Genomic DNA, 24,235 nt, shown 5'->3' on the forward strand with positions numbered 1-24,235 from the left:
AAATGTTTCATCAAATTTATTGTGTAAAGGATATATATATGATCACATAATTAACAAAATCATTATACTGTAAAAAAAACCTATCTCTAATGGGCAATCATATTCCCATGCTCATCGTATCAAATAAACAAGGTTTCAACACTTGAACAACAATTAAAATTCTGTCACATATATCACATTCATGCAAATTACACCAACAAAGCCTTTTATAATTAAGTAACTTTCACACAAAATATGAATAATGATAAAAACATTCCATAATTATGTTCATATATGAATAATGTCTATCCAAACTTGCACAAATGAGAATATCTTCTACTGTAAAAGCCAATTTAACAAAATATTTGTTCGAAGTTTTCTGCATAAACATATTAATTTAAAAAAACATAATCATTGTATTTCTGCACATTTACAACTAAAATGCTTAGAAATTTACAGCATTCTCTTTCAAATAAATTTTAAAGAATACCCTTGACATGCAAATTACAGGACTTTTGCAAATGTTTTCAACAAAAAAATGAATGCTCTATAAATGCTGGATTTACATGATTTCAAACAAATACTGACAGTTTTCACAACAAAAGTCACAAAAATAAGTCTTTGTTCAATACTTTATGCTGATTTCTTTTTTCTTCCAACACCAATTACTTTTTTCCTCTGACTATACATGTAATTCAACAACTGGTAGCCTCCTGAAATTTAATTTAAACATAGCAAGATGTTTGTGTAATAGAGTTAACTGGTACATATTTTATTCATGTTAAACACATTGATCTATAAGTCATTGCTCACAAAATAAAAACCCTGCTGTAATCTCTATAAACAAAATTTGATAAGCAATGTATGTGAAAACACATGGTATAACATGTTCATATGAAACTTTCAAAACTTCTGAAAGCTCTGATTTGCAGTTTCTGATAAAAAAAAAATCATGTGTAAGAATACACAAGTATGACCTTGGATAACTTTCAATGTTCAATGTAAAGTATTCCTAATTTTGTTTGTTTTTCCTATGCTGTAAGTAACAGGTCAACTATATTGATTGTAAGGTAAACATGGCAGGGTTCATCTGCAATTGATCTCATTTTAATTGTTCATTTACAAATTTTTGTGGATACATGTGTTTTTTGGATACTATAAGCAGTAGTCAACTATATTTGGTGTATATGAATATTACTTGTAGTAAACCTCTATCTTAACATGCCTGAAATATAACCAATTGAAAAACTTACATAACTTTAATAAAACAATATACATATGTACTCACCAAATAAAAGAAGTAAGAGGTAAGCATGTAGTAAATATGGGAAATAGAATGCCATGTTGGCAGAGTTAGGTAATTGTAATGTAAACATCTCGGTATCTTCATATAAAGGTATAGCCATAATACCAACTGTACCTGTAAACAAAAACAAACAGCATGATATACTGGAATACTAAACTTGATATCATATTTTCTCCATTCTTTTCCTATCTTATGTTTGTAATTTTCTTTCTTATTTTCTCTATTCTAAATATCCTACTATAAAGATCATTGTCATTCTGCTGAAGGCCTTATGCCATGGCTTCCAAAATGGTCATTTATTACAGACATTTATAAATTTACCAGACATTGTCAGTCTGGGATAAGCATGAAATGGTCATCTTCTTTTCAGTTTTCAAGGCTTTCCTATGAGACGGTCATTTTAACATTTTATGTGATTTTTTTACCCTTCGTTTTGCAACAGGCACACATTTCCAGTCATAAGAGTGACAGGATGATTAAGTACTATCAAAACTACCCATACTTTATTACAGTTTCATTCTTATCAAGGACAGCTGAAATTTACCTGTTGAGGTGACAGGTTAACTATTTTGTATCAGACCTTGATCAGTCTATTCAAAGTTATTTTCTTACATTTAAGCGGTTTGCATCTATTAATTAATTCAGCCAAAAAGATTAAAATGATCAGATATACGCATTTAAATATGATTTGATGAAAAAATTAAAAAGGTTTTAAATGAAAAATCAACAGAACCACGTTGTTTGAACAAGTACACATGTACGCAAGTGGGAAATTTAATTATGCATTCTAATTTCTTTAAAAATGCTAAAATTATCATTGATACCTTTATCTTACATTCTTTTCAAGTATTTTCTTGAAGAAATAACAAAGAAGAGCTTCTTACACTCAATCGTGCTTTAAAAATGTACAAGGATTTTATGTATGCGTCTCTGGTCCATGTTTTATCATTGTCAACATCCGGTATAAGGAAAATGTGCTTTTTGAAAACGAAAGTAAAGCTTTTGACAATGTTTTTTTGTACAAATAAAGAGTATAAGGCAGATATAAGTACGCTGATTTTGCACATTTCGAAAGATGCACTGACAATTTTACAGTTTACGTCAGAACATGGAATTATATCAAAGTAAAGTTTAATATTGTTTTTTAATTTCGATAATTGGTTATATGATGGCCAACCGATTTACATAATTGCCTTTTGTGACTTAGTCGTTAGGGATTAAAATGGGATAAGACAAAAAATGTCCGGCTGGCTCAAATATTTTTTTGAAGTCCTGCCGTATGCTATCCTATAGTTGCTAGCTTTAACGTCATTTGGTGGCCAATTGTTGTCTGCCACAACAGTTTTTTCTTCAGATTTTATCAAGCTGTTTGTTTGTTTTTTTACGTGTTTACATTTTGTTTTTCCAGGCCTTTGATAGATTAATATACAGTATGACCTGTAGCTGTTAACATCTTCAAACATCTTGCATCGATTGTTAAACTGAAAAAAATACTAGATTAAGTATTGCAATATTAGAAAATAACTCAATATAAAAATAAATAAAAATAACGGAAAGGTCTACAACGCAACAACGAGAAAAGCCAAAATTGTGAAAATTAAACTTGACCTCATTTAGTCACAGAAAACAACATATCTAATTTTACTTTAAAAAGTGTGCGCCACAGCAAGAATGTGCCAGTTCAGTGTTTGGCAGCCGTAAATCATAAAAGCAATAATAAGAACCTCAAAAAAAATTCTGATTTAACTTCTATTACCTTCTAATAATATTCCTAATGGATAGAGAGGAATCCATGCTGTGTATCTCAGCCATGTTATAAAACCAATCTTTTTACCTAGTGTTGACAACATGTAAAATGGATATCTGAAAAAAACAACAATATCAAATAAACCAATTTTTAACTAAAGCTAGATCTTTAAAATAAATACATTGTTTCTGTGTTTGAAATTATCACATCTTTAATTTTAATTTTTAACACACATTTTTGTTTTGCACAGGTCATCTAAATAGCTCCTTTCTGTTTCATATCTCTAAAATTTGGAATTGATTGGTTTGACAATAATTTCATATAAGGATAAATTCTGACTAAAATAATAAATGAACTTACTGAAGAAATTTGTTTGAAAAGGGCTGATTGACAGAAACCTTTTTTAATCTTTTGATTGTTTGTTTTTGGTTATTTTTTTGGAAAAGTATAAATCAGTTCATATCTGATCAGCTAGCTAGTTATATTGTATGACATATCTGATCAGTGAGCTAGTCATATTGTATTACATAAGCAGAGATACTAATTTTTTCCCCCTCCTTACCTGAAACATTCAATGGCACTCCAGACAAAAAATAGACAGAACACAGCTGGTGCTGTATGTAACCTTGGCTCGTGATAAAGTATTACAAATAAACTAAAATTTCTCCCCAACACCTGAAAATATAAAGAATTTATCATCACATGCAATATTTGAAACAGTTATTATATTGTCTAGATCATCTTAATTAGTATTTTAGACTTAGAAAAGACCAAAATTGGAACAAAATATAAGATATATAATTTAATCAAAGTGACTTTCATTATCAAACAATCAAGAAATTTAACCACAATTAAAACAGCTTTTTTCAATCCAAGAATTCATAGAAGGGATTGTGGTTGGATAAGTGGCCAATTGGTCCTAAAAATAAAATAAGAACAATATCAATTCATTTTTGTGCCAGAATAATTGTTAGGTTTGTCCAAAATACTTTAAATATTCACACAAGAAAGACGTTCTTCATATAGACAAAGACATTCAAAAATTATATACATTGTTGAAGGTAGTACCTTGACCTATAATGGTTTACTTTTATAAACTGTGACTTGGATCATTGGCGCTCATACAACATCTTCCTATATCTAAGTACATATACATGTTTTTTGTTTTTTTGTAAGATACACTTTATCGTCTTCTTTTCAATTTTAGGACAGGATTACTTCTATTGTTTCCAGGAATAAATCTTCTTACCCTTTAAACCCAAAAGAACTTTGACCATAATTTTTTCTACATATATCACTTTCAACAATTTTGATCGATTGAACATGTTAACATGTAAAAACAGTATTGTCCTAGAAATAAATCTTCTTTCCCTTTTAACCCAAAAGTACTTTGACCAGAATTTTTCTAAATATATCACTTTCAACATTTTTGATCGGTTGAACATGTTAACATTTTAGCTCAATTTTGAAAATTCTAATTTTAGGATAAACATACCTGTAAAAATGGAGCTATAGCACTAGTTTTGACAATGCCCAGCAGAGGATGAACAATTTCCATGACAGCTACAGCTTGCACTACCATTAATTGTGTTCCTACTGTATCAAATCCAGTCTTCAATGCAGCTAAAATTAGTTACTTTATTAAGGGAATTGTTTTCAGAATATAATTTCAGACTATCATAATCATTTACTATTTATTAACTTGAACATAAAACACAAACAAAGTTCAGAAATGTGTAATGAACAATTTACTCCTTTTGAATGCTGATAACTCTTCAAAATGCTATACCTACACAATTTAAGATGTTGCACAATTATCTTACTTAGTCATGAAGTATGAAATTTAGGTCTAAGTGACCGACCTACATTTATAAGATACTGATGCATCACATTAGCATATAAGCTCTTTCAAGCATAAATTTGGTAGACATGTTTAAAAATCAAAATTTGTCAAATTTCTAAAAAAATTATACAGTTTCCACAAATTTTCATACTAGAAGATAAAACCATATTACTTTTATGTAATCTGTTATCTGTAAAATTTCAACAACCCTGACTCTTTTGTATTCATATAATTAATAAATACTGATAATTAACAGATCCTGATTTTTTACTGAACACTTTTTCAAATGTACTTGAATTGTCTACACTTTTTTTTTTTAATGTGAAGAGATTGTCTCCCTTCACAATATCCAATTCTCTTTTAAATTTCAGGGAATATTTGATATGGTCATCATAATATATGAACTGATTATAAAAATGTGAATTTAAAAAAAAATCAGGATTTTCTACCCAGTAAAGTTCCTTAACTGAATATAACAAAACCTTTGAGAATTTGGGTCCTCAATACTCTTCCACTTCGTACTTTATTTGACTTTTTAACCCTTTTGATTAAACGTAACTGATCTCAGAGTCTTTTGTAGACACAGGTGTATAGCATACAAAATTTAAATCCTGGTGTCTATGATGATTGATTGATAGGTGATTACTTGATGCCACATCAGCACAAAAAGGCTATATCGAGGCAAGTATCTATGAAGAGATTACTTACTGTAGATGCATTATTATTTGTTGAATACCAATTTTCATGTGTTTCGTGGGAACAGGTGAACCACAAATTCAAATCTTCAACGAATTACATAATTTCAATAGGTTTGTATACAGAGATTGGCAAAACCATGAAATAAAATATCCATGAATATGCAAGTTTTTAGCAATCCATGAAAATTGAAACCAACTAAAATAAATGACTCCACAGTAACTATCAAGGCAACATTTATATAGGTTACTTACCCTCACCAAGCCTTGTGTACTTGACTATCAAGGCAACAGTTATATATGTAAACCCTACAAACTGGAACAAATTATACAAGAACAGGTAACCTATTTTAAAATCTGGAACATCTAAAAAATAAAAAATAAAGAATGAAAAATTATTTGACTGATACACGATAGTAAAATATAATAGACTATAAAACTGAACACATTAATTTTCTTTTCTTTTGTCAATATGGTTTTATATGAAATATTGAACAAATATATCATGTTATGGAGGGGTGTAAAAATACCAGTCAAGGGACTGTAAAATTTCCGGAGCCGCTAGGCGAGGGAAATTTGGTCCCAAGACTGGTATTTTTCGCAAATACCCCTCCATAACATGATATATCTGTTTAATTACACCGAATCTATTTTGATTATAACTGTTTGTACAGGTCAAAGGAAATCTTTTAATTTTGTTTACTAAAACACTATGTAAAATATTTATAAAATGAATATTCCATGTGTAATACAAACAGAAACATGAAAAATAACAGTGTCAACTATAAATGTTCAAAACATGAATTTTATGAAATATTGTGAATGGTAACATTACAGTTATTAAACACGATAGGGTGCTTATTCATCCCAGTTGTTTGTGCTTGTGGATTTCTGTTGGTTAAGTCCGAAAGAGGGTGCAATTCAGCTTCTCCCTGTTGAATACTTTCAAAAATGTTATCACACTGATCTTCAGTTAAATTTGATTCATTGACATCAAAAACAGAATTATTTATATTTTCATTGTTATTGTTTTTGATCTAAATTTGCAGTTGAATTTGCAGCAGCGGTATATGACAAAATTGAAGCAGACATGTCACGCTTCTGCGCTGTGGATGTGTCACGAACATAGTTCTGTACAATCTGTTCATTCCTATGGCCTGAAATAGTGACAATATGTCTGGCTTCAAATCCAGAATCACTAAGAACAGTTATACACGTTGCTCGCACACAGTGATTAGTGTATGATTTGCATAAATTTGCAGATTTTGAAATGTTTTTCATCATACTTCCTAGGGTGTTCTACCCAAGGGGTTTATTTTCATACCATATTTCATCCTCTTCATCAAAAGAATCTCTTGGTCTCTGCCAAAACGCAGTTTGGTTTGGGTTTAGTTTACCAAGATACTTTTTGAAAGACAAAACTGGACACACTGGGGTTCCGGTGGCATACATTCTGCCCCCTTCCGGCTCAAAGTCTTCTTCATCCACTCCCTGGTGGTTCTTTGTCATTTCAGATGAAATTTTGTGTACATATTCTTTTCCTTCATCATCTTTAGAAATTTTAAAGTCTTGTGGCTTCATTTCACGGAGATTTTCTTGCCCCCGGCGGCAAAAATATAATAAAACCTCGAACCACACTTTGTTTAATAGTCCAGAAGGTGAATTAACATTGAATGTACGTGGATGTTCATACAGTTTCTTAATATCACCTTTGTCAACAGATTTTTTATGTTTAATTTGTCCCTTTCCTTCCTTCCTAAGTTTCTTGCACATTGCTTTGAAGATGTTGTTTGCAGTAGTAAATGCAGTATCAGTTATAACATCAAAGGGTTAGTTGTGTGGCGGCTGCTTTAGGTGCCTATTGATAGATTGTCGAATGACACAAAAGCTACTTCTTGAATAGTAATCTCCATTTGCTTGGCGAATGTTAACATAAAATTCTTTTAACAAATTATTTAAACTGGCTGGGCTTCTGTCCTCTATATTTGCGTCTATTCCTTTAGACTCACAATAGTCATAAACTAGTTTTAATGCAAACTTGGTTGACGTTTAGTGTTATTTGCCAACACATCATTCATCAAATCATCGATATCTTCATCTTCAGCAGTACCAAATCTTTCTAACCCACGACCGCCTGCAGCCGTGTGAGCTGACATTTTTGTTTACAGTATTCGGAATATCTCTATCAATCAATATTGATTAATCACGTTGCCTTAATAATTGGGATAAGAAGAGAAACGTTCCGAATAATTAGTGTCAAATTCACCGGCAGTGGTGAAAAATAGCCAAATTCTTTTGAAATGAAGAAAAAAGTTTAGAATATGCAAAAAATACACTGGTTCTTAACCAATCAAAATGCAGCATTCTTACATAAGGTGTAATTACTTGTAATATCTACTTAAATATGATCAGACTGTATATATTATATAGTGTATTCATTATTCTTTGTTGTATACTAATTTTCTTGGATTTCATGGGTATATGTGAGCCATGAATTTAAAACTTCAACGAATGACAAATCTGCTATCGACATGTATGCAGACTTTGCCAATACCACAAAATTAAATATCCAATAAAAATACTACCCATGTCAAATAAATGAATCCACAGTATATGAGGTCTATATATCTAATTTACATAGAAGTAATAAATGATTATTTTATTCTTTATCTTGTTCTAAAGAGTAATATTTTTTATTGATTCATTGATTGATTAGTATTCAATGCCACTTTCAGCATTATTGTGCTTTTTTGTGAAGATCAGTTTTTATTGATGGAGGAGAAACTCTGACCTTCAATGGGAAAACTGACAATCCTACTCAATCAAGATTAGAGTCATTTGAAGATCAAGGCCCCTTAATAAGCTGTGATAAAAAAGGAATAGTGTCATTATCTCAAATTTTTTAGTTGCAGTAACGTTATGTTGAGAGATGTATTATAGTTATATACATGTATCTGGATTGAAATTGTGTCTATTTTTCTGCCATTAAATTGATGCTTCAACACTGCTTTGCATACATATAATAGGCAATATAAATTGCTCTACTTTCTTGTCTTTTTCTTGTTTAATTGCTTAAACCTGAACTTTTTACTGATCTTTGTAAGTAGGATAATAATAAGTTACCTGATTCTATTGACTTCAATTCCTTTTCTAACTGTTTCATCATTTCTTCTTCATTGCTCATCTAAAAGAAATAAAAATAATCGATAAAGATATGTGATAGTAAGAAAGGGAAATGTGTATAAATAAACATATACAGACAAACAATTACACGACACAAAAAGAAAAAAACAATATCTAACAAGAATGTGTCCAAAGTACACGGATGCCCCACTCCCACTATCATTTTCCATGTTCAATGGACCGTGAAATTGGATAAAAAATATAATTAGGCATTAAAATTAGAAAGATAATATCATAGGGAACATTTGTACTAAGTTTCAAGTTGATTGGACTTCAACTTCATCAAAAACTACCTTGACCAAAAACTTTAACCTGAAACATGCACTTTCATTTTCTATGTTCAGTGGACCGTGAAATTGGGGTCAAAAGTTTAATTTGGCTTTAAAATTAGAAAGATCATATCATAAGGAACATGTGTACTAAGTTTCAAGTTGATTGGACTTCAACTTCATCAAAAACTACCTTGACCAAAAACTTTAACCTGAAGCGGGACAGACGGACGAACGAACAGACAAACGAACGAACGAACAGACGGACGGACGAACGAACGAACGGACGCACAGACCAGAAAACATAATGCCCCTCTACTTTCGTAGGTGGGGCATAAAAAATTACTCAGATATGGATGAACTTTTAAATGATTTATATATCTGACAATACAAATGTATATGCACACTAAAAAATGAAAATTTCAAGATCAGATTTAAAAGAAAAACAAAGGATATGGGGTATCTATCGAGGACAGAAAATCAGTACAAGCACAACAAAAATACATACAACAAGAATGTGTCCATAATACATGGATGCCCCACTCGCATTATCATTTTCCATGTTCAATGGACTGTGAAATTGGGGTCAAAACTTTAATTTGGCATTTAAATAGAAAGATCATATCATAGGGAACATGTGTACTAAGTTTCAAGTTGATTGGACTTCAACGTCATCAAAAACTACCTTAACCAAAAACTTTAACCTGAACTTTGCACTATCATTTTCTATGCCCCTACCTCTGCCATATCACCCCAAAGTCACAGTGAGACCTTTTAAAGTAGATTATTAAACTTCCTAGATAAGGCTCCATTTTGTATGACATACTATGATGCAGAAAAACAAAAATGAAGATGAGAGCTTTAACTTCCTCTTAAAGGGAAACTTCGCAAACAAGAATGTGTCCAAAGTACAAGGATGCCCCACTCGCACTATCCTTTACCATGTTCCATGGACCGTGAAATTGGGTAATAATCTAATTTGGCATTAAAATTAGAAAGATTATACTATAGGGAACATATGTACTAAGTTTCAAGTTGATTGGACTTCAATTTTATCAAAAACTACCTTGACCAAAAACTTAAACCTGAAACTCCCACTTTCATTTTCTATGTTTAGTGGACCGTGAAATTGGGGTCAAAAGTCTAATTTGGCTTTAAAATTAAAATGATCATATCATAAGCAACAAGTTTACTAAGTTTCAAGTTGATTGGACTTCAGCTTCATCAAAAACTACCTTGACCAAAAACTTTAACCTGAAACTCCCACGTTCATTTTCTATGTTCAGTGGACCATGAAATTGGGCTCAAAAGTCTAATTTGGCTTAAAATTAGAAAGATCATATCATAAGCAACAAGTGTACTAAGTTTCAAGTTGATTGGACTTCAGCTTCATCAAAAACTACCTTGACCAAAAACTTTAACCTGAAACTCCCACTTTCATTTTTTCTATGTTCAGTGGACCGTGAAATTAGAGTCAAAAAGTCTAATTTGGCTTTAAAATTAGAAAGATCATATCATAAGCAACAAGTGTACTAGGTTTCAAGTTGATTGGACTTCAGCTTCATCAAAAACTACCTTGACCAAAAACTTAAACCTAAAATTCCCTTTCATTTTCTATGTTCAATGGACCGTGAAATTGGGGTCAAAAGTCTAATTTGGCTTAAAAATTAAAAAGATCATATCATAAGCAACAAGTGTACTAAGTTTCAAGTTGATTGGACTTCAGCTTCATCGAAAACTACCTTGACCAAAAACTTTAACCTGAACGGACGAACGGACGCACAGACAGACGGAGCCACAGACCAGAAAACATAATGCCCCTCTACTATCGTAGGTGGGGCATAAAAAATCAAAAATTGATATTATGTCCATTCTGTATAGGAATGCTCAAATTTATAGATATTAAAGTTTTATTCCGCTAGATAAGAGATCACCATGGATTTTAAATTTGAAGTATCAATTCTCTGTGTTCCACCATTTTGTCATCTTCTCCGATTAAAAATCATGATATGTCTATAAACCACAAAGGACCAAAACTACAGTAACCGATGTAGTCGTAATTGCGTGTCGATATCTTGTCAATCGTACAGTTGTTTTATCTGACTAACTAACTTGATACGGAAAATGTTCTTTTTTTTTTCAAATAACCATAGTCTGTTATTTGTAAACTATTCATATTGGAATAAGTTAAAAAGTCAAACTTCAAATCATAAATAAGTGTTCCGTGAAAATTGTTTTCAACAAGAATGTGTCCAAAGTACATGGATGCCCCACTCGCACTATCATTTTCCATGTTCAATGGACCGTGAAAATGGGTAAAAAATATAATTAGGCATTAAAATTAAAAAGATCATATCATAGGGAACATTTGTACTAAGTTTCAAGTTGATTGGACTTCAACTTCATCAAAAACTACCTTGACCAAAAACTTTAACCTGAAACTCGCACTTTCATTTTCTATGTTCAGTGGACCGTGAAATAGGGGTCAAAAGTTTAATTTGTCTTTAAAATTAGAAAGATCATATCATAAGGAACATATGTACTAAGTTTCAAGTTGATTGGACTTCAGCTTCATCAAAAACTACCTTGACCAAAAACTTTAACCTGAAACTCGCACTTTCATTTTCTATGTTCAGTGGACCGTGAAATAGGGGTCAAAAGTTTAATTTGTCTTTAAAATTAGAAAGATCATATCATAAGGAACATATGTACTAAGTTTCAAGTTGATTGGACTTCAGCTTCATCAAAAACTACCTTGACCAAAAACTTTAACCTGAAACTTGCACTTTCATTTTCTATGTTCAGTGGACCGTGAAATAGGGGTCAAAAGTTTAATTTGTCTTTAAAATTAGAAAGATCATATCATAAGGAACAAATGTACTAAGTTTCAAGTTGATTGGACTTCAGCTTCATCAAAAACTACCTTGACCAAAAACTTTAACCTGAAACTCCCACTTTCATTTTCTATGTTCAGTGGACCGTGAAATAGGGGTCAAAAGTTTAATTTGTCTTTAAAATTAGAAAGATCATATCATAAGGAACATATGTACTAAGTTTCAAGTTGATTGGACTTCAGCTTCATCAAAAACTACCTTGACCAAAAACTTTAACCTGAAGCGGGACAGACGGACGAACGAACGGACACACAGACCAGAAAACATAATGCCCCTCTACTATCGTAGGTGGGGCATAAAAATCTAATTCGTTTATAATTTGAAAGTTACTTCTTTAAAGTAATAAATTTTATTCCAATAAATTCTGATTTTCCCTCATCTGATCACCAGCATGGCTAAAGGTATTACTCCATAAGGTATTATATATAAAGTGATATAATATACTAGTCATTACTAAACTCATACGCTTGTTTATAAATAACATTACTGGTGTAAAGAATATTATTTATAAAAAAAAAAAGATTTGATGAAATAAAAAAAAATCTATTTACCTTTTTTTTCCCCAAGGTTTAATTTGGGAAAATGTAATATATACTCGTCAATAGTAAAGGACAGATTGGAACATACCAGAAAAATTGATTTAAAAAAAATGTAAGCACTTGTCGACGATTCGTTTCTACGCCTGGATAGAAAGTTACGGAGCTATATCGCAATTTAAAATATTTACATGTATACGTTGAACATAAGAAAGAAACATACATTTTTTTTGTAAATTGGGGTAACAGTTTTGTAAATAGACTAGTCCACGTATGCCAACAGTATGTAATCATCGAATTCGATAGACTATTGTATACCAAAAGAAGAAGAAGAAGAAGAGGACCAATTTGATTTAAATACAGGTCGATTTATAACTTGCTTCGGTTCATCGAAGTTATAAACATAGTAAAATCACAAATTTATATATCAATTAGATAGTTCTCGAATAAAGGAAGAAATTCAACATCATCACAATTGTTCCGACATTCATGTAAAATATATGCAACTGGACGTACACTAACAAACCCCAAGGGATGTGAATATTTTCTAGGAAAACTATTGAATATTAAAGTTTCAAATTAATTTCGGGATTTATTTTCTTTCTTGATATTCAATGAAAGCAATTTAAAGAATAAACTGCTTGTCCGCTTTAGGGATATTCTTGCCAGTTGAACAGACTTATAATTACATTCAAAAATAGGGAAATTAAGATGACATTAAATTCGTTGTCTTTTTTTTTTTAAACATCGTTGGTCAAAAAGCTAAAGTATTATACGGTGTGAGAAGAAGACTATTTTAATAAGGACACTCCCGATTATGAATAAATTTGGTTGATGTTTTTCACACTTGAAAAGAATATCTATTCGTAATTTTTCGATTCCATTCCAAGAGGATCCTTTAATTTCCTCTCAATTTTTTAAAACATCTTTTTTTCAAATAGCTGAAGTATTCATGCGTTGTGAGATTTAAAATATTCTGATGAGAACATTAATTCCTAAATCGGTAAATAAAGATCGCTTTGGATGGACTAAATTATATAATTGCAATCTGTTTGAAATATTAAAGGTTGCTGATTCTAATTAAACAAGAGTGCACACGCTGAAATGTCTCGCCTTCTATACTAATCATTGATATTATGTTGATAGTCTTAAGTATAAATCTAAGCTTTATTACAACTGTCACATAAACTTTACATTAACCAAGATAACTAAACAAAGACCAATGAACCTTGAAAAAGAGGTCCAGGTCAGATGAACCATGCCAGGCAGACAGGTACAGCTAACAATGCTTCTATACAACATATATAGTTGACACATTACTTATAGTTTAAGAAAAATAGACCAAAACACAAAAACTTAACACTGTGCAATGAACAGTGAAAATGAGGTCACGGTTAAATAAAACCTGCTCGACTGACATAAAGATCATAAAATATTTCCATACACCAAATATAGTTGACCTATGGCATATAGCATTAGATAAAAAGACCAAAACTCAAAAACTTAACTTTGACCACTGAACCATGAAAATGAGGTCAAGGTCACATGACATCTGCCCGCTAGACATGTACACTTAACAATCATTCCATACAACAAATATAGTAGACCTATTGCATATGGTATGAGAAAAACAGACCAAAACACAAAAATTTAACTATAACCACTGAACCATGAAAATGAGGTCAAGGTCAGATGACACCTGCCAGTTGGACATGTACACCTTACAGTCCTTCCATACACCGAATATACTAGCCCTATTGCTTATAGTATCTGAGATATGGACTTGACCACCAAAACTTAACCTTGTTCACTGATCCATGAAATGAGGTCGAGGTCAAGTGAAAACTGTCTGACGGGCATGAGGACCTTGCAAGGTACGCACACATCAAATATAGTTATCCTATTACTTATAATAAGAGAGAATTCAACATTACAAAAAATTTGAACTTTTTTTTCAAGTGGTCACTGAACCATGAAAATGAGGTCAAGGACATTGGACATGTGACTGATGGAAACTTCGTAACATGAAGCATCTATATACAAAGTATGAAGCATCCAGGTCTTCCACCTTCTAAAATATAAAGCTTTTAAGAAGTGAGCTAACGCCGCCGCCGTAGCCGCCGCCGTTGCCGCCGCCGTAGCCGCCGCCGGATCACTATCCCTATGTCGAGCTTTCTGCAACAAAAGTTGCAGGCTCGACAAAAAAGTACAATTTTTAGTTCATACACTCGTGTTTAGAAGGCTATTTTTATCTATAAATTTATTCAATTAAAATAATTCAGTATTTTATCGTTACAAAAGTAATCAGAAGTCATAATTCATTTAAAAGTGAGCTTATGCAAATTATATAAAAATATACAACAGCTATCCAGTTATTGTGCGACCTTATTTCTCCCGTAAATTCATTTTAATTCTTTTTCTTACATTTCTGTGTCTAAAACTATAACTGACTCCTGTATATCATTCATACGAAATGTTGTTCACATCTGAAATGGTGAACCGTGACGCCAAGATGTCACTGAATGAAGATCAAAAGATTAGAATTACATAATGCTAATCTTTTAATTACCTTGAGTTTAACTACGCATTCAACATTCACTAAGTGTCACAAATTAATACACATTTTATTTCCACAGTATAAGCAAGTGAAAATGTTTGCTGAAATGACGCAAAAAGTTCAGAATACAAACATGTATTTTTTAAAACACTATCGATCGTGTCAGTTTCATATGTTTGTTTAAAGTGTTTGAAGAAAAAAAACATTAAAATGTGCAATTGTATTATTTACTTTAATTACTAGAATTCGTATAAAAAATCCACACATAAATCCTACAATCTAATTTTAAAAGTTGCATGGCTATCACTTACTTTTCGTTGGTTAATAGCTACACCAAAAGTCGTCGATGTGCTTTAAATAGCGTTATTAGATGGTTTACGAACAAGACTTAAATGAGATTAATTTCACTCCCGGCATGCTCAAAGACTTAAACTACATGACATAAGTCAGGAAGTTTGAAAAAATAAAATTAATTATTCCCAATTTTCTTCTTTATTACTTTTCATATCGAAATAAAACTTTGTGAATATGTTTTTTATGGTATTATGAACATAATAAGATGAAAAGTGAAAAATCGCGAATTATCCCTTTAACTACAAAATGAAATTGCTATTTCTGGCATAAGTCTTTTATCAGTCTCCTTCCAAAAATATTGGCCTCTATTCAAAATTTAATTTTAGGATCTTGTTAGTCATGTTAGTAGATATATCTTTATGTTTTTTGTTATTTGGAAAAATGGTAGGTCTTTTTTTGTTTCTGTTAAATTTATAAGCAACTTCAATAAACTCTGCAATATTTAAAGCTCAACAAAGTTGGCCTTATGTTTCTCTATAAATGTCTTTTGAATATTTTTGTCTTTGGGTTGCACATAATGATGTTTACCACATATCTCATTTTATTCATTTAAACCTTATCATTTGGTTCCTCTTCTGATTCTTCATAATACACCTTATCAAAGTCTATCTTTAACCAAGCATATTTGACTTTATCTTCCGTCAACCTCGGCCATACTTCAGCTCCTCTCTTAGCTATGTGGAAATCAATTCCTCTCTCTGTAATCCTATATTTACTTTTCTGAAATATACATGAAATTAACTCCTGTAAATTCAGAAATTATTGTGTGCATTTATTATTGCGATTTTTGAAGAATGTACAAAATTATTGGAATTATACAAATGTATGAAAAATTGCATACAGATATATGTATCAGATTTTAGAATGTGAGTTTCTATTATTGCAATACTCACCTTGTCACATTTTCCCCAATAATAAAAATCTAGCAATACTTTCTGAATTTACAGTATAAAATAACATATATGTGAATGTCCACAATTCAGTTTTTGAATGAAATTTATCTACATATTAGATGTAAGTACATGTATTTTATATAAAATCTGTTTAATATTGTACTGTTAACCTTGTTTTTTATGCAATTTAATTTTTTTCTTGCACAAATGTAAATGTCTGCATTTTTTGTTCAGTATCAAAATATTTGAATGCCTAACATGCCTAAGCTGTAAATTGAAAATAAGTCTGTCATTAAAAATATTATTCTAGTCTTTGTTCTATTCATATAGAAAAGTATTTAATATTCTGTAAACTGCTTAATTTTAAACTGTTTTTTTGAAGGATATTTTATAAAACACAAACAAATCTTGTGTTTGAATTTTTGTTTATTTGTCTGTCAGTTGTAAGGTAAAATTTATTGTTTAGCTTTCTGTACATGTACATTTGTCAATTAGCAATGAGCACAACTTTTAATTACTGCTTTTATCACAACAATCTATATATCTTATTTTATTTTTGGGGAAAGACGGCTTCAAGCCGTCAATCCCCTATGGGGTTGACCAGAGTGACATTCCCTCACATCATTCATTTTGTTTTTATAGTGTGGAAAACCCCCCAACAAATCTTACTTAGATTGAAGAGAAGGAGACCCAGAAATGAATAGTTTGACTTTAAACACTTTTTTACACATTTCCCTTCTGTTTCTAACGAAATTATCGTATCTTGAGCTCTCCTTTACACTATTTACGTTTCTTTTACAATCCGGAAAAATCAGTATGACGAGATATTCTAAATATATCCAAACCTACATTGTATTTTATAGTGACGTCATTCTTGGAATGCCACCAGAAGCAGGGATATCCTTCACTGGTTATTTAAATCATTCCCAGAGATCGTGCACTAATTACAAATTGGTATTTGCTTAATCTAAACATAATATTGTTTGCTGTAGATGATCCAAACATCAACATGCAATACTTTAATTTGTTGGTCAGCAACTTTCAAAGTAAACAAAGATCGTGGGGTTACATGAGATAGGGGAGAGAAACGATTTTATTGATTTTTTTCTGTAAAAATTCTGTTTTGAGAATCTTCCTCCAATTCAGGAGCACCCCAACTGATGAGTAATTATCCACTAAAATAAAAGTTAATGTATTTAAACACTTAAAATGTGACATTTCATTGGATTAGTAGTCTTCAATTAAAACTAAATTTTTTTGTACCAACATAATCATTGTTATGGTAAAAAAAAAAAAAAATTAAAAATGTTGCATTTTGTAGTTTCAACCTATTTATTCATGAAATTTACAAATATTTCAAATTTAGGATTTGGAAACAAGCTTCACACAGTTTACATCAATCATATTGTTTTTTATTAGTACCTGTTTCCCTGTGATGAGAGTTGTAACTGGGAACTTTATCAATGGAAATTTAAAACTGAATAGATTTTTCAGTCCACACTTTCTTAAGAAAAAAATTAAAAATCGAAGAGTACTGTCACAAAAAATGGAAAATGGCCCTAGCCTGCAGTTCAGTGGTAAACAATCTAGATTTCAAAAAATATTGTAGTTGTTGTGAAATGACAGAATTCAGTTGAATTTTAGATAATTAACTATCAACTTTAATCAAATGTTTAGATTTAATAGAAGATGCAGATCTCTTCCATTGGTCCAAATTGAATCCTAAACTAAGGAAATGAAATTACATAAACAACAATTGATTTCAATATTGTCAACCTTTCTGCATGTTCTAGCTGTTCTCTTTTATCATTCTTTATATGAAAACTATCAAAAGATACCCCCCCCCCCTTTCCAAAAAAAAAAAAATTAAATAGAAACAAGGGCCGTCTTTCCCCTCAGAGCTATCCAGCTCTTTGATTTGTTTTTCATTTTATAATATATAAATTCAATATTTCACAGACAAATAAAATTGACAATACCTCTGGATCTATTGGAAGATAAAAGTTTAAATGGAACTGGTATCTATTTTGACCTTGAACTCCATGTCCTTCACTGCAAAATGTTAAACCATCTTCTGTTATATCTACCTTTGGATCCTGAAATATGTAAATTATTTATAGCAAGTAAGTCCACGGTGACAAGTAACAGGTTCTGCATGCATTGCACACAGAATTGGTCAGTCTTTCATGCCTCTAAAAATCTGAGAAATTATTTATTAAAAGAAGAATTTGATAATAGAAATTTAAGTTTCTCAACAGTTCCTCTGTTCTGTCATACCAATATTCAACTTTGGTTTAACTGCATGAGATTAAAGCCAAGATTCTTTTCCATGCTAAATTTGAGTCAGGTACAGACGTGGGAGAGGAATTGTGGATAAGTTCAGCAAGATGACTATGCAAGACAACAAAAACAGATACATTTATAAATATATTATATAATAATATCTTTAAACATGTTAAATGAAAAGAAAAAAAAAGTGGTCAGAGTATTCACAAACTTGTCTTTGTTAAGCAAGTTATAATAAATTTTCAAACCAATTGATGGAACAAAACCTACAGAATATTCAATTTAAGTTATCTGTAAATTCTGGTCTCTTAACTTTTTTTTTTTATAGTTTAGTTAAATGAATATTTAAGGAAATATTTTGCACAAACTGGCACACAAAAGGTAAGAATTTATATAGTGTATGCAGTAATTTTCAGCTGTCATTTTGGTCAAGTTGAGTGCAAAATTCTTTCTAAGCTGAATAATGGCTTTGGCATTATAACTTTAAATGAAGGCGTCGCAGCAAAATGGTTAAAATAGTCTTTCAAGAATAGTCTGTAAACAGAAAAAGTTTGTGCAGAATCTGTCAATATTTTTTAAAATTGTACGAACGATAAACATTGGAATGGGGAGAAGTTTAATCCTACATGACATCAGATGATAAAATATAAATGTAGCAGTATTTAAATGTGACACGTATTTAAGATAATGTGGAAACCTGACGATGATGATCGTACAATATATACTAGTACAGGAAAATTAAAATAATTGTTCTATTATATGTACAGCTCATAGTTAAACCATTAATATTTTTAATTTTATATAAAGTTAATTACAGGAGGCGGCAATAGAAGTTATCAACATATTCCAGGTAGAATTTTTTTGTCAAAATAATCTTATATAATTTAATTTTGGATGTACAGTAACACGTCTTCTGATTGGCTGACGTTATTTTGTTATCAGCCCATAGACATTATTTAGTCATGTGACAGTGACATCATCAACGTTTTTTCATGGTTTTCTACGGTTTAAAATGGAATTTAGAATTAAATTATAAAAAATGACGGTAATATTTTTCTGTCTAATCGAAATAACATAAAAAATGTGGTGCACACTGTTAAGGTTCATCATAACAAATGGACAAATATGGCTGAATTTTTAACTAAAAAATTACTTTGTGCGCAGACTTACCTGTGCAGTTTGGAAAGTTTTAAGGCCTAGCATCCACTAGATATATCTAAAAGTTAAATGTATCTTGCATATATAGAAAGATGAAATCTTTTTTGGATTTTATTGGGCATTTTTTTTCCTTCCTGTAGAAGGTGTAAAAATAAACTAAGTTGGGATATAACTTTGAGATGCTCCCTCTCAGGTAAGAACAGGTTTGTCTTGCAATTGTATTGACTGTCCTTGATTGGCATGGACAATAGATATTTTATCTGAGTGGACAGTATCAAAGTAATTCAGGTGTTTGTTTATTTTTACATCTTCTGCAGGAAGGAAAAAAAACGCCCATCAAAATCCAAAAACGATTTTATCTTTTTGGAGCACAAAATGCATTTAACTTTCATATATCTAGTGGATGCCAGGCCTTGAAAATTTTCAAACTTCACAGGTAAGTCTGTACACTGAGTAGTTTTAGTGTTATGATATTTGTTATGATGAACCTTAAATAACCCGCTACGCGCATTATTCAGTGTGCATCAAATTTTTTATGTTATTTCTTCATAGACAGAAAAAATATTACAGTCATTCCTTAAATATTTTGTATTGTAATAATTATGTTATTGAACTGGGTTGTATTATTGTTAGCAACAACTTTGTATAGTATTTGTAATGTTGCAAAGACCCATCAAGAGTTAATTCCCTTCTTGTTTAGTTATAAAGTCTATAGCAGATCAGGAACATATATATTAAATATAGTAAATCATTTATAATTGAACTTATCAATTCTAAATCTTTTTGTGTAAACCCTGTTGTAAAATAGTTCAAGCATGTCACTAATTCAGTTTGCTCCGTCCTTTTACTCCAATTTGATAGTGCGTTTATGTATGGGAATGACTAATGTTTGCCTCCACCTAGAGCGCTTTGATCCAAAATAATTGCCGTATTTGTCCTATTAGATATACTGTTCCCAGAGCAGATGGAGGGCAACATTTTATGTTTTCGTTCAATACAATATTGCATAATGGCAAATCATGTCAAACATAAGCACGGGATATATTCTCGCACATTTTAGATAATCTCTATGGCTGCTTTAGTCTTTAGAAGTGTCAACTTGACACTATAATCTCTATCTGTAATTTTGATCACTCTGGTAATTTTATGTCTCTATTGTATTAAACTCATTAGTACATTTGTATTTATGAAGTGGCACACAGCAGAGAAACTAAATAAATAAATAAATAATTAAATAATTAATTTGAAAAAAAAGAAAAGAAAAAAAAAATAATTAACCCTTATAAAACCTTAACTATCTATTTTGTGAACCTTCCAGTATCTTTAATAAAAACCCCTAACAAATGTTGAATATCTTCTATGTGATGATTGTAATTATCATTTTCTGTTGTTGCTAATAGTACTTCTGATTCAAGTGTTAGTTTTGATGTTATGAAATAGAGTGCAGAGCGGAGTTTTTCTCTAGCCTCCTCATAATTTTCACAATCCAGAAGGAAATAATCAACTGTTTCTTTTTGTCCACAGCTGCATTTGTCGATGAGTGCTGGGCATATCATTGATTTATATGAGTTTAAATTGCAATATCCTGTTCTTAAACTAGTAGTTATTCTATATATTTCAGTTGACGGTTTGTCTTTTGGAAGTGTATTCTTAACATTTTGTTGAAAGGCATAATATCTCCTTCCTTTTTCACTGGTGTCCTATCTGCACATTCTGCGTTTTGCACATAATACATGATGTGCATTTGGAGGCATGTGATATAAAGCATTCATTCCTCATGCTTCTGTTGGGAATTTACATTTTATACCTAATTATGCAATATCAGATTAGCTATATGGATTTAAATCTTAATAACACATACAATGACTTCCCTCAAGTCCACTTTTAGTGAGACTATATCCGATTTTTGTCCCCAATAAACAAATGGGCTGAGCTTTTCACCCATTTTGGGTTTGTTCTAATTACCCAAAAGTCTTTATATAATGTAGGACAATAACGTTCTATCTAGGAAATGATGAGTTACACAGTATATCACTCATAGTCTGTACACATAATTATTCTGGAGTTTCAGAAATAAGTGTTATATTGTTTTTGACAATATTGTATTAAGGTCAAGTTACAGAAATGGGCTATGTCACAGATTTTGATACATTTATCTTTTTTAATTTTTAAAATACTACTGGTGATTTTTTTCAAAAGAGATGAATATTTGTATAGAAAGCACTTAGAATAAGCGAAAAACGTTCTTAAATTTGTCTTTAAATCTTAAAATCACAAATTTCTCCTCCATTATAATTTGTCTTAAAACAGTATGACTGTTTACCAGAACAATTTGGAATCTGTTGCTGATTAATAAAAGTTTCTTAAATATTAGAAAAGTTTTTCAATCGATAACTGAACACACAAATTTATATTTATAGCTTAAAAATGGGGAGTGTAGGGTAATTGGAAAAAGTAAAATAACAAAAATACTGAACTCCAAGGAAAATTCAAAACAGAAAGTCCCTAATTAAATGGCAAAATCAGGCAGGGGGCAGGAGGATTTTTTTTTGACTGGTTATTTATTTTTGTAAACTATTTAAAGAGGACAAATTATTCATTGTCTGCACTATTGAAGCAAGATTTTTCATTTTCATTAAAGCAAGGGACTGATTATTCATTTTCACAACTATATTTATGATATTCGAAAACATACAATTTTTAAATGATTTGTTTATTCAATTCAATTCAATTCAACTCAATTCAATTCAAAGTTTTATTGCCATATAAACTTTACAGTTTGTGACATATAACAACAACAAAAACAAATAAAGACAACAACTAAGTAACTCAGTATATATACACAAATTCAGGTAAATATTAAAGGGTCCCCTGTCCTCAGTTCCATCCATTTTTTATAAAGGATCCTAGTTTATTCACTTGTGTTGGTGTTGATGGGTTAAGTATATATATAACTTTGTCATTGTCAGTGAGATTAGAAAATGAATTACTTTCTCTGTTAATGCAATTAAAATATGTTAATCTAATATTTGAATTATGAGAACAATTTATTAAGAAATGTTTCTCATCATCTAGTACTTTGCATTTTTTGCAAAGTCTCTCTTTTTCAGTGGTCAGTGATTGCACATATGATAGTTATAATCCCCCAAACAACTAAGTTTAGATTGCGGCCTATCTAGTAATGATAAAGATTGCGGCCTACATAGTAACGATAAATCCCAGACCATTAAATAGTAATCTATATTTTTATTAATCATTTTATCTTTTGTTTTCAAGAAATAAATAAACTCAAATGTGTCCTTTTAGGCTTTACTATTAAATCTATTTCACTCCTTTTAAATCTGTGCTTTTAAGATATCTTAACTAACAATATTTTATTCTTAATGTATATAAAAAAGTAGGTGTAAATATTTTTTTTATAGATTTTACATAACTACATGATTTTAGGACAACAATATTTTTGAAAGGATTGTATATATACTAAATCTAGTCTGTTCCATGTTTTTAAGCAATATTAAGGTAGATGGGGTGTCTAAATTATAATCCATAGAATTTTTTAATAATTTGCCAAAATGTAGTTTACATCATGCTTTTTGAAAAATAATAATAAAAAGAATGGGTCACAGGGCTTATCTTTACGCTACACGGTGTTCAAAATTGACAAATGTTGTATAGATTATGCATGGAAAACCCAATTTTCTGCAATAAAGCGTAAACTTCACCATAGAATTTTGAGATAACATATGAGAAGATAGCTTTAATAGTATGCTTTCAGTTAAGAAAAAGAAAAAATGGGGTCACCGCCCACCGGACCCGTTTTCTTGCTACATAATAAAATAGGTAAATTCCTAACACATTCTATTGTAAAAGTACCTTTATCTGAATTATCTGCCCTTGCATTTGAGTTGCCTCCCCTTATGTGGCAAAGTTGGAAAAAAATTAATCAAACAAAAGTTTTCTGTTTTTTGTAAAATACAACCACAAATATGATAAAACATGTCATTTTCTATATTGAAATGAAATTTCTTACACAGGAATTTCCTACTTCTCTCAAAATTTGCACATTCTATTAAAGATCTAGATCTTGTTTTCTGGTATTTTCAAATCCAAGATGGAGGAAGACACGGTACCCTATCTACCTTAAACAAAAGTAAGGGCTTTTTTTTTTTACTGTGTGACACGGGTGCCCGTTGCGGAGGAATTTACCTAGAGTAGAAGAACACCTCTACCATCCGAGGTTTATCACAGTCATCAAACTCATCTACACAAACACAAGGACGTATAACTAACATATACGTCCTTGACAAACACCTGGAATGTCATAGCCATATTTTGGCGGAGAGTCCACTATACAAATTGGTAAAACAAATAGTTTTTAATTCCTTGTTCGTCCTATCACCATAAGAACAAATATTATGCCTGCAACAGTTAAAATATGTGCTATCGCGAAAATCATTTTTTTTTTTTTTTTAAATAGTACGTTGTCGTCTTCTTTTTTCAAAAGGGTTATTCTAAACTACAACTGTATCATGTGA

General features: G+C 30.8%; 1 protein-coding gene across 1 annotated transcript; it reads right to left on the reverse strand.

The window, feature by feature from the left end:
• LOC143072484 (very-long-chain (3R)-3-hydroxyacyl-CoA dehydratase-like) lies at positions 1–21,652 on the reverse strand. The gene is made up of 10 exons (XM_076247415.1): positions 21,562–21,652; positions 18,236–18,352; positions 15,919–16,083; positions 8,694–8,754; positions 5,826–5,936; positions 4,528–4,655; positions 3,595–3,707; positions 3,042–3,148; positions 1,268–1,399; positions 1–692 (listed from the first exon to the last, which is right to left on the reverse strand). The coding sequence occupies exons 1-10, from the start codon at positions 21,643–21,645 to the stop codon at positions 613–615; spliced, it is 1,098 nt and encodes a 365-aa protein (XP_076103530.1). The 5' UTR covers positions 21,646–21,652; the 3' UTR covers positions 1–612.
• Positions 21,653–24,235: the final 2,583 nt, after the last annotated feature.

This window comes from Mytilus galloprovincialis, chromosome 4 (assembly GCF_965363235.1).
Source record: "Mytilus galloprovincialis chromosome 4, xbMytGall1.hap1.1, whole genome shotgun sequence".
NCBI lineage: Eukaryota > Metazoa > Mollusca > Bivalvia > Mytilida > Mytilidae > Mytilus > Mytilus galloprovincialis.

Excerpts from the sequence above, each read along its gene's own strand:
- LOC143072484 (XM_076247415.1), bottom strand. The coding sequence starts at position 21,645 with ATGGGTGAAAAGCTCAGCCCATTTGTTTATTGGGGACAAAAATCGGAT. Across the intron at positions 18,353-21,561 it reads TGGACTTGAGGGAAGTCATT|GATCCAAAGGTAGATATAAC; the intron begins GTATGTGTTATT and ends TACATATTTCAG. Across the intron at positions 693-1,267 it reads CCTCTTACTTCTTTTATTTG|GAGGCTACCAGTTGTTGAAT; the intron begins GTGAGTACATAT and ends ATTAAATTTCAG.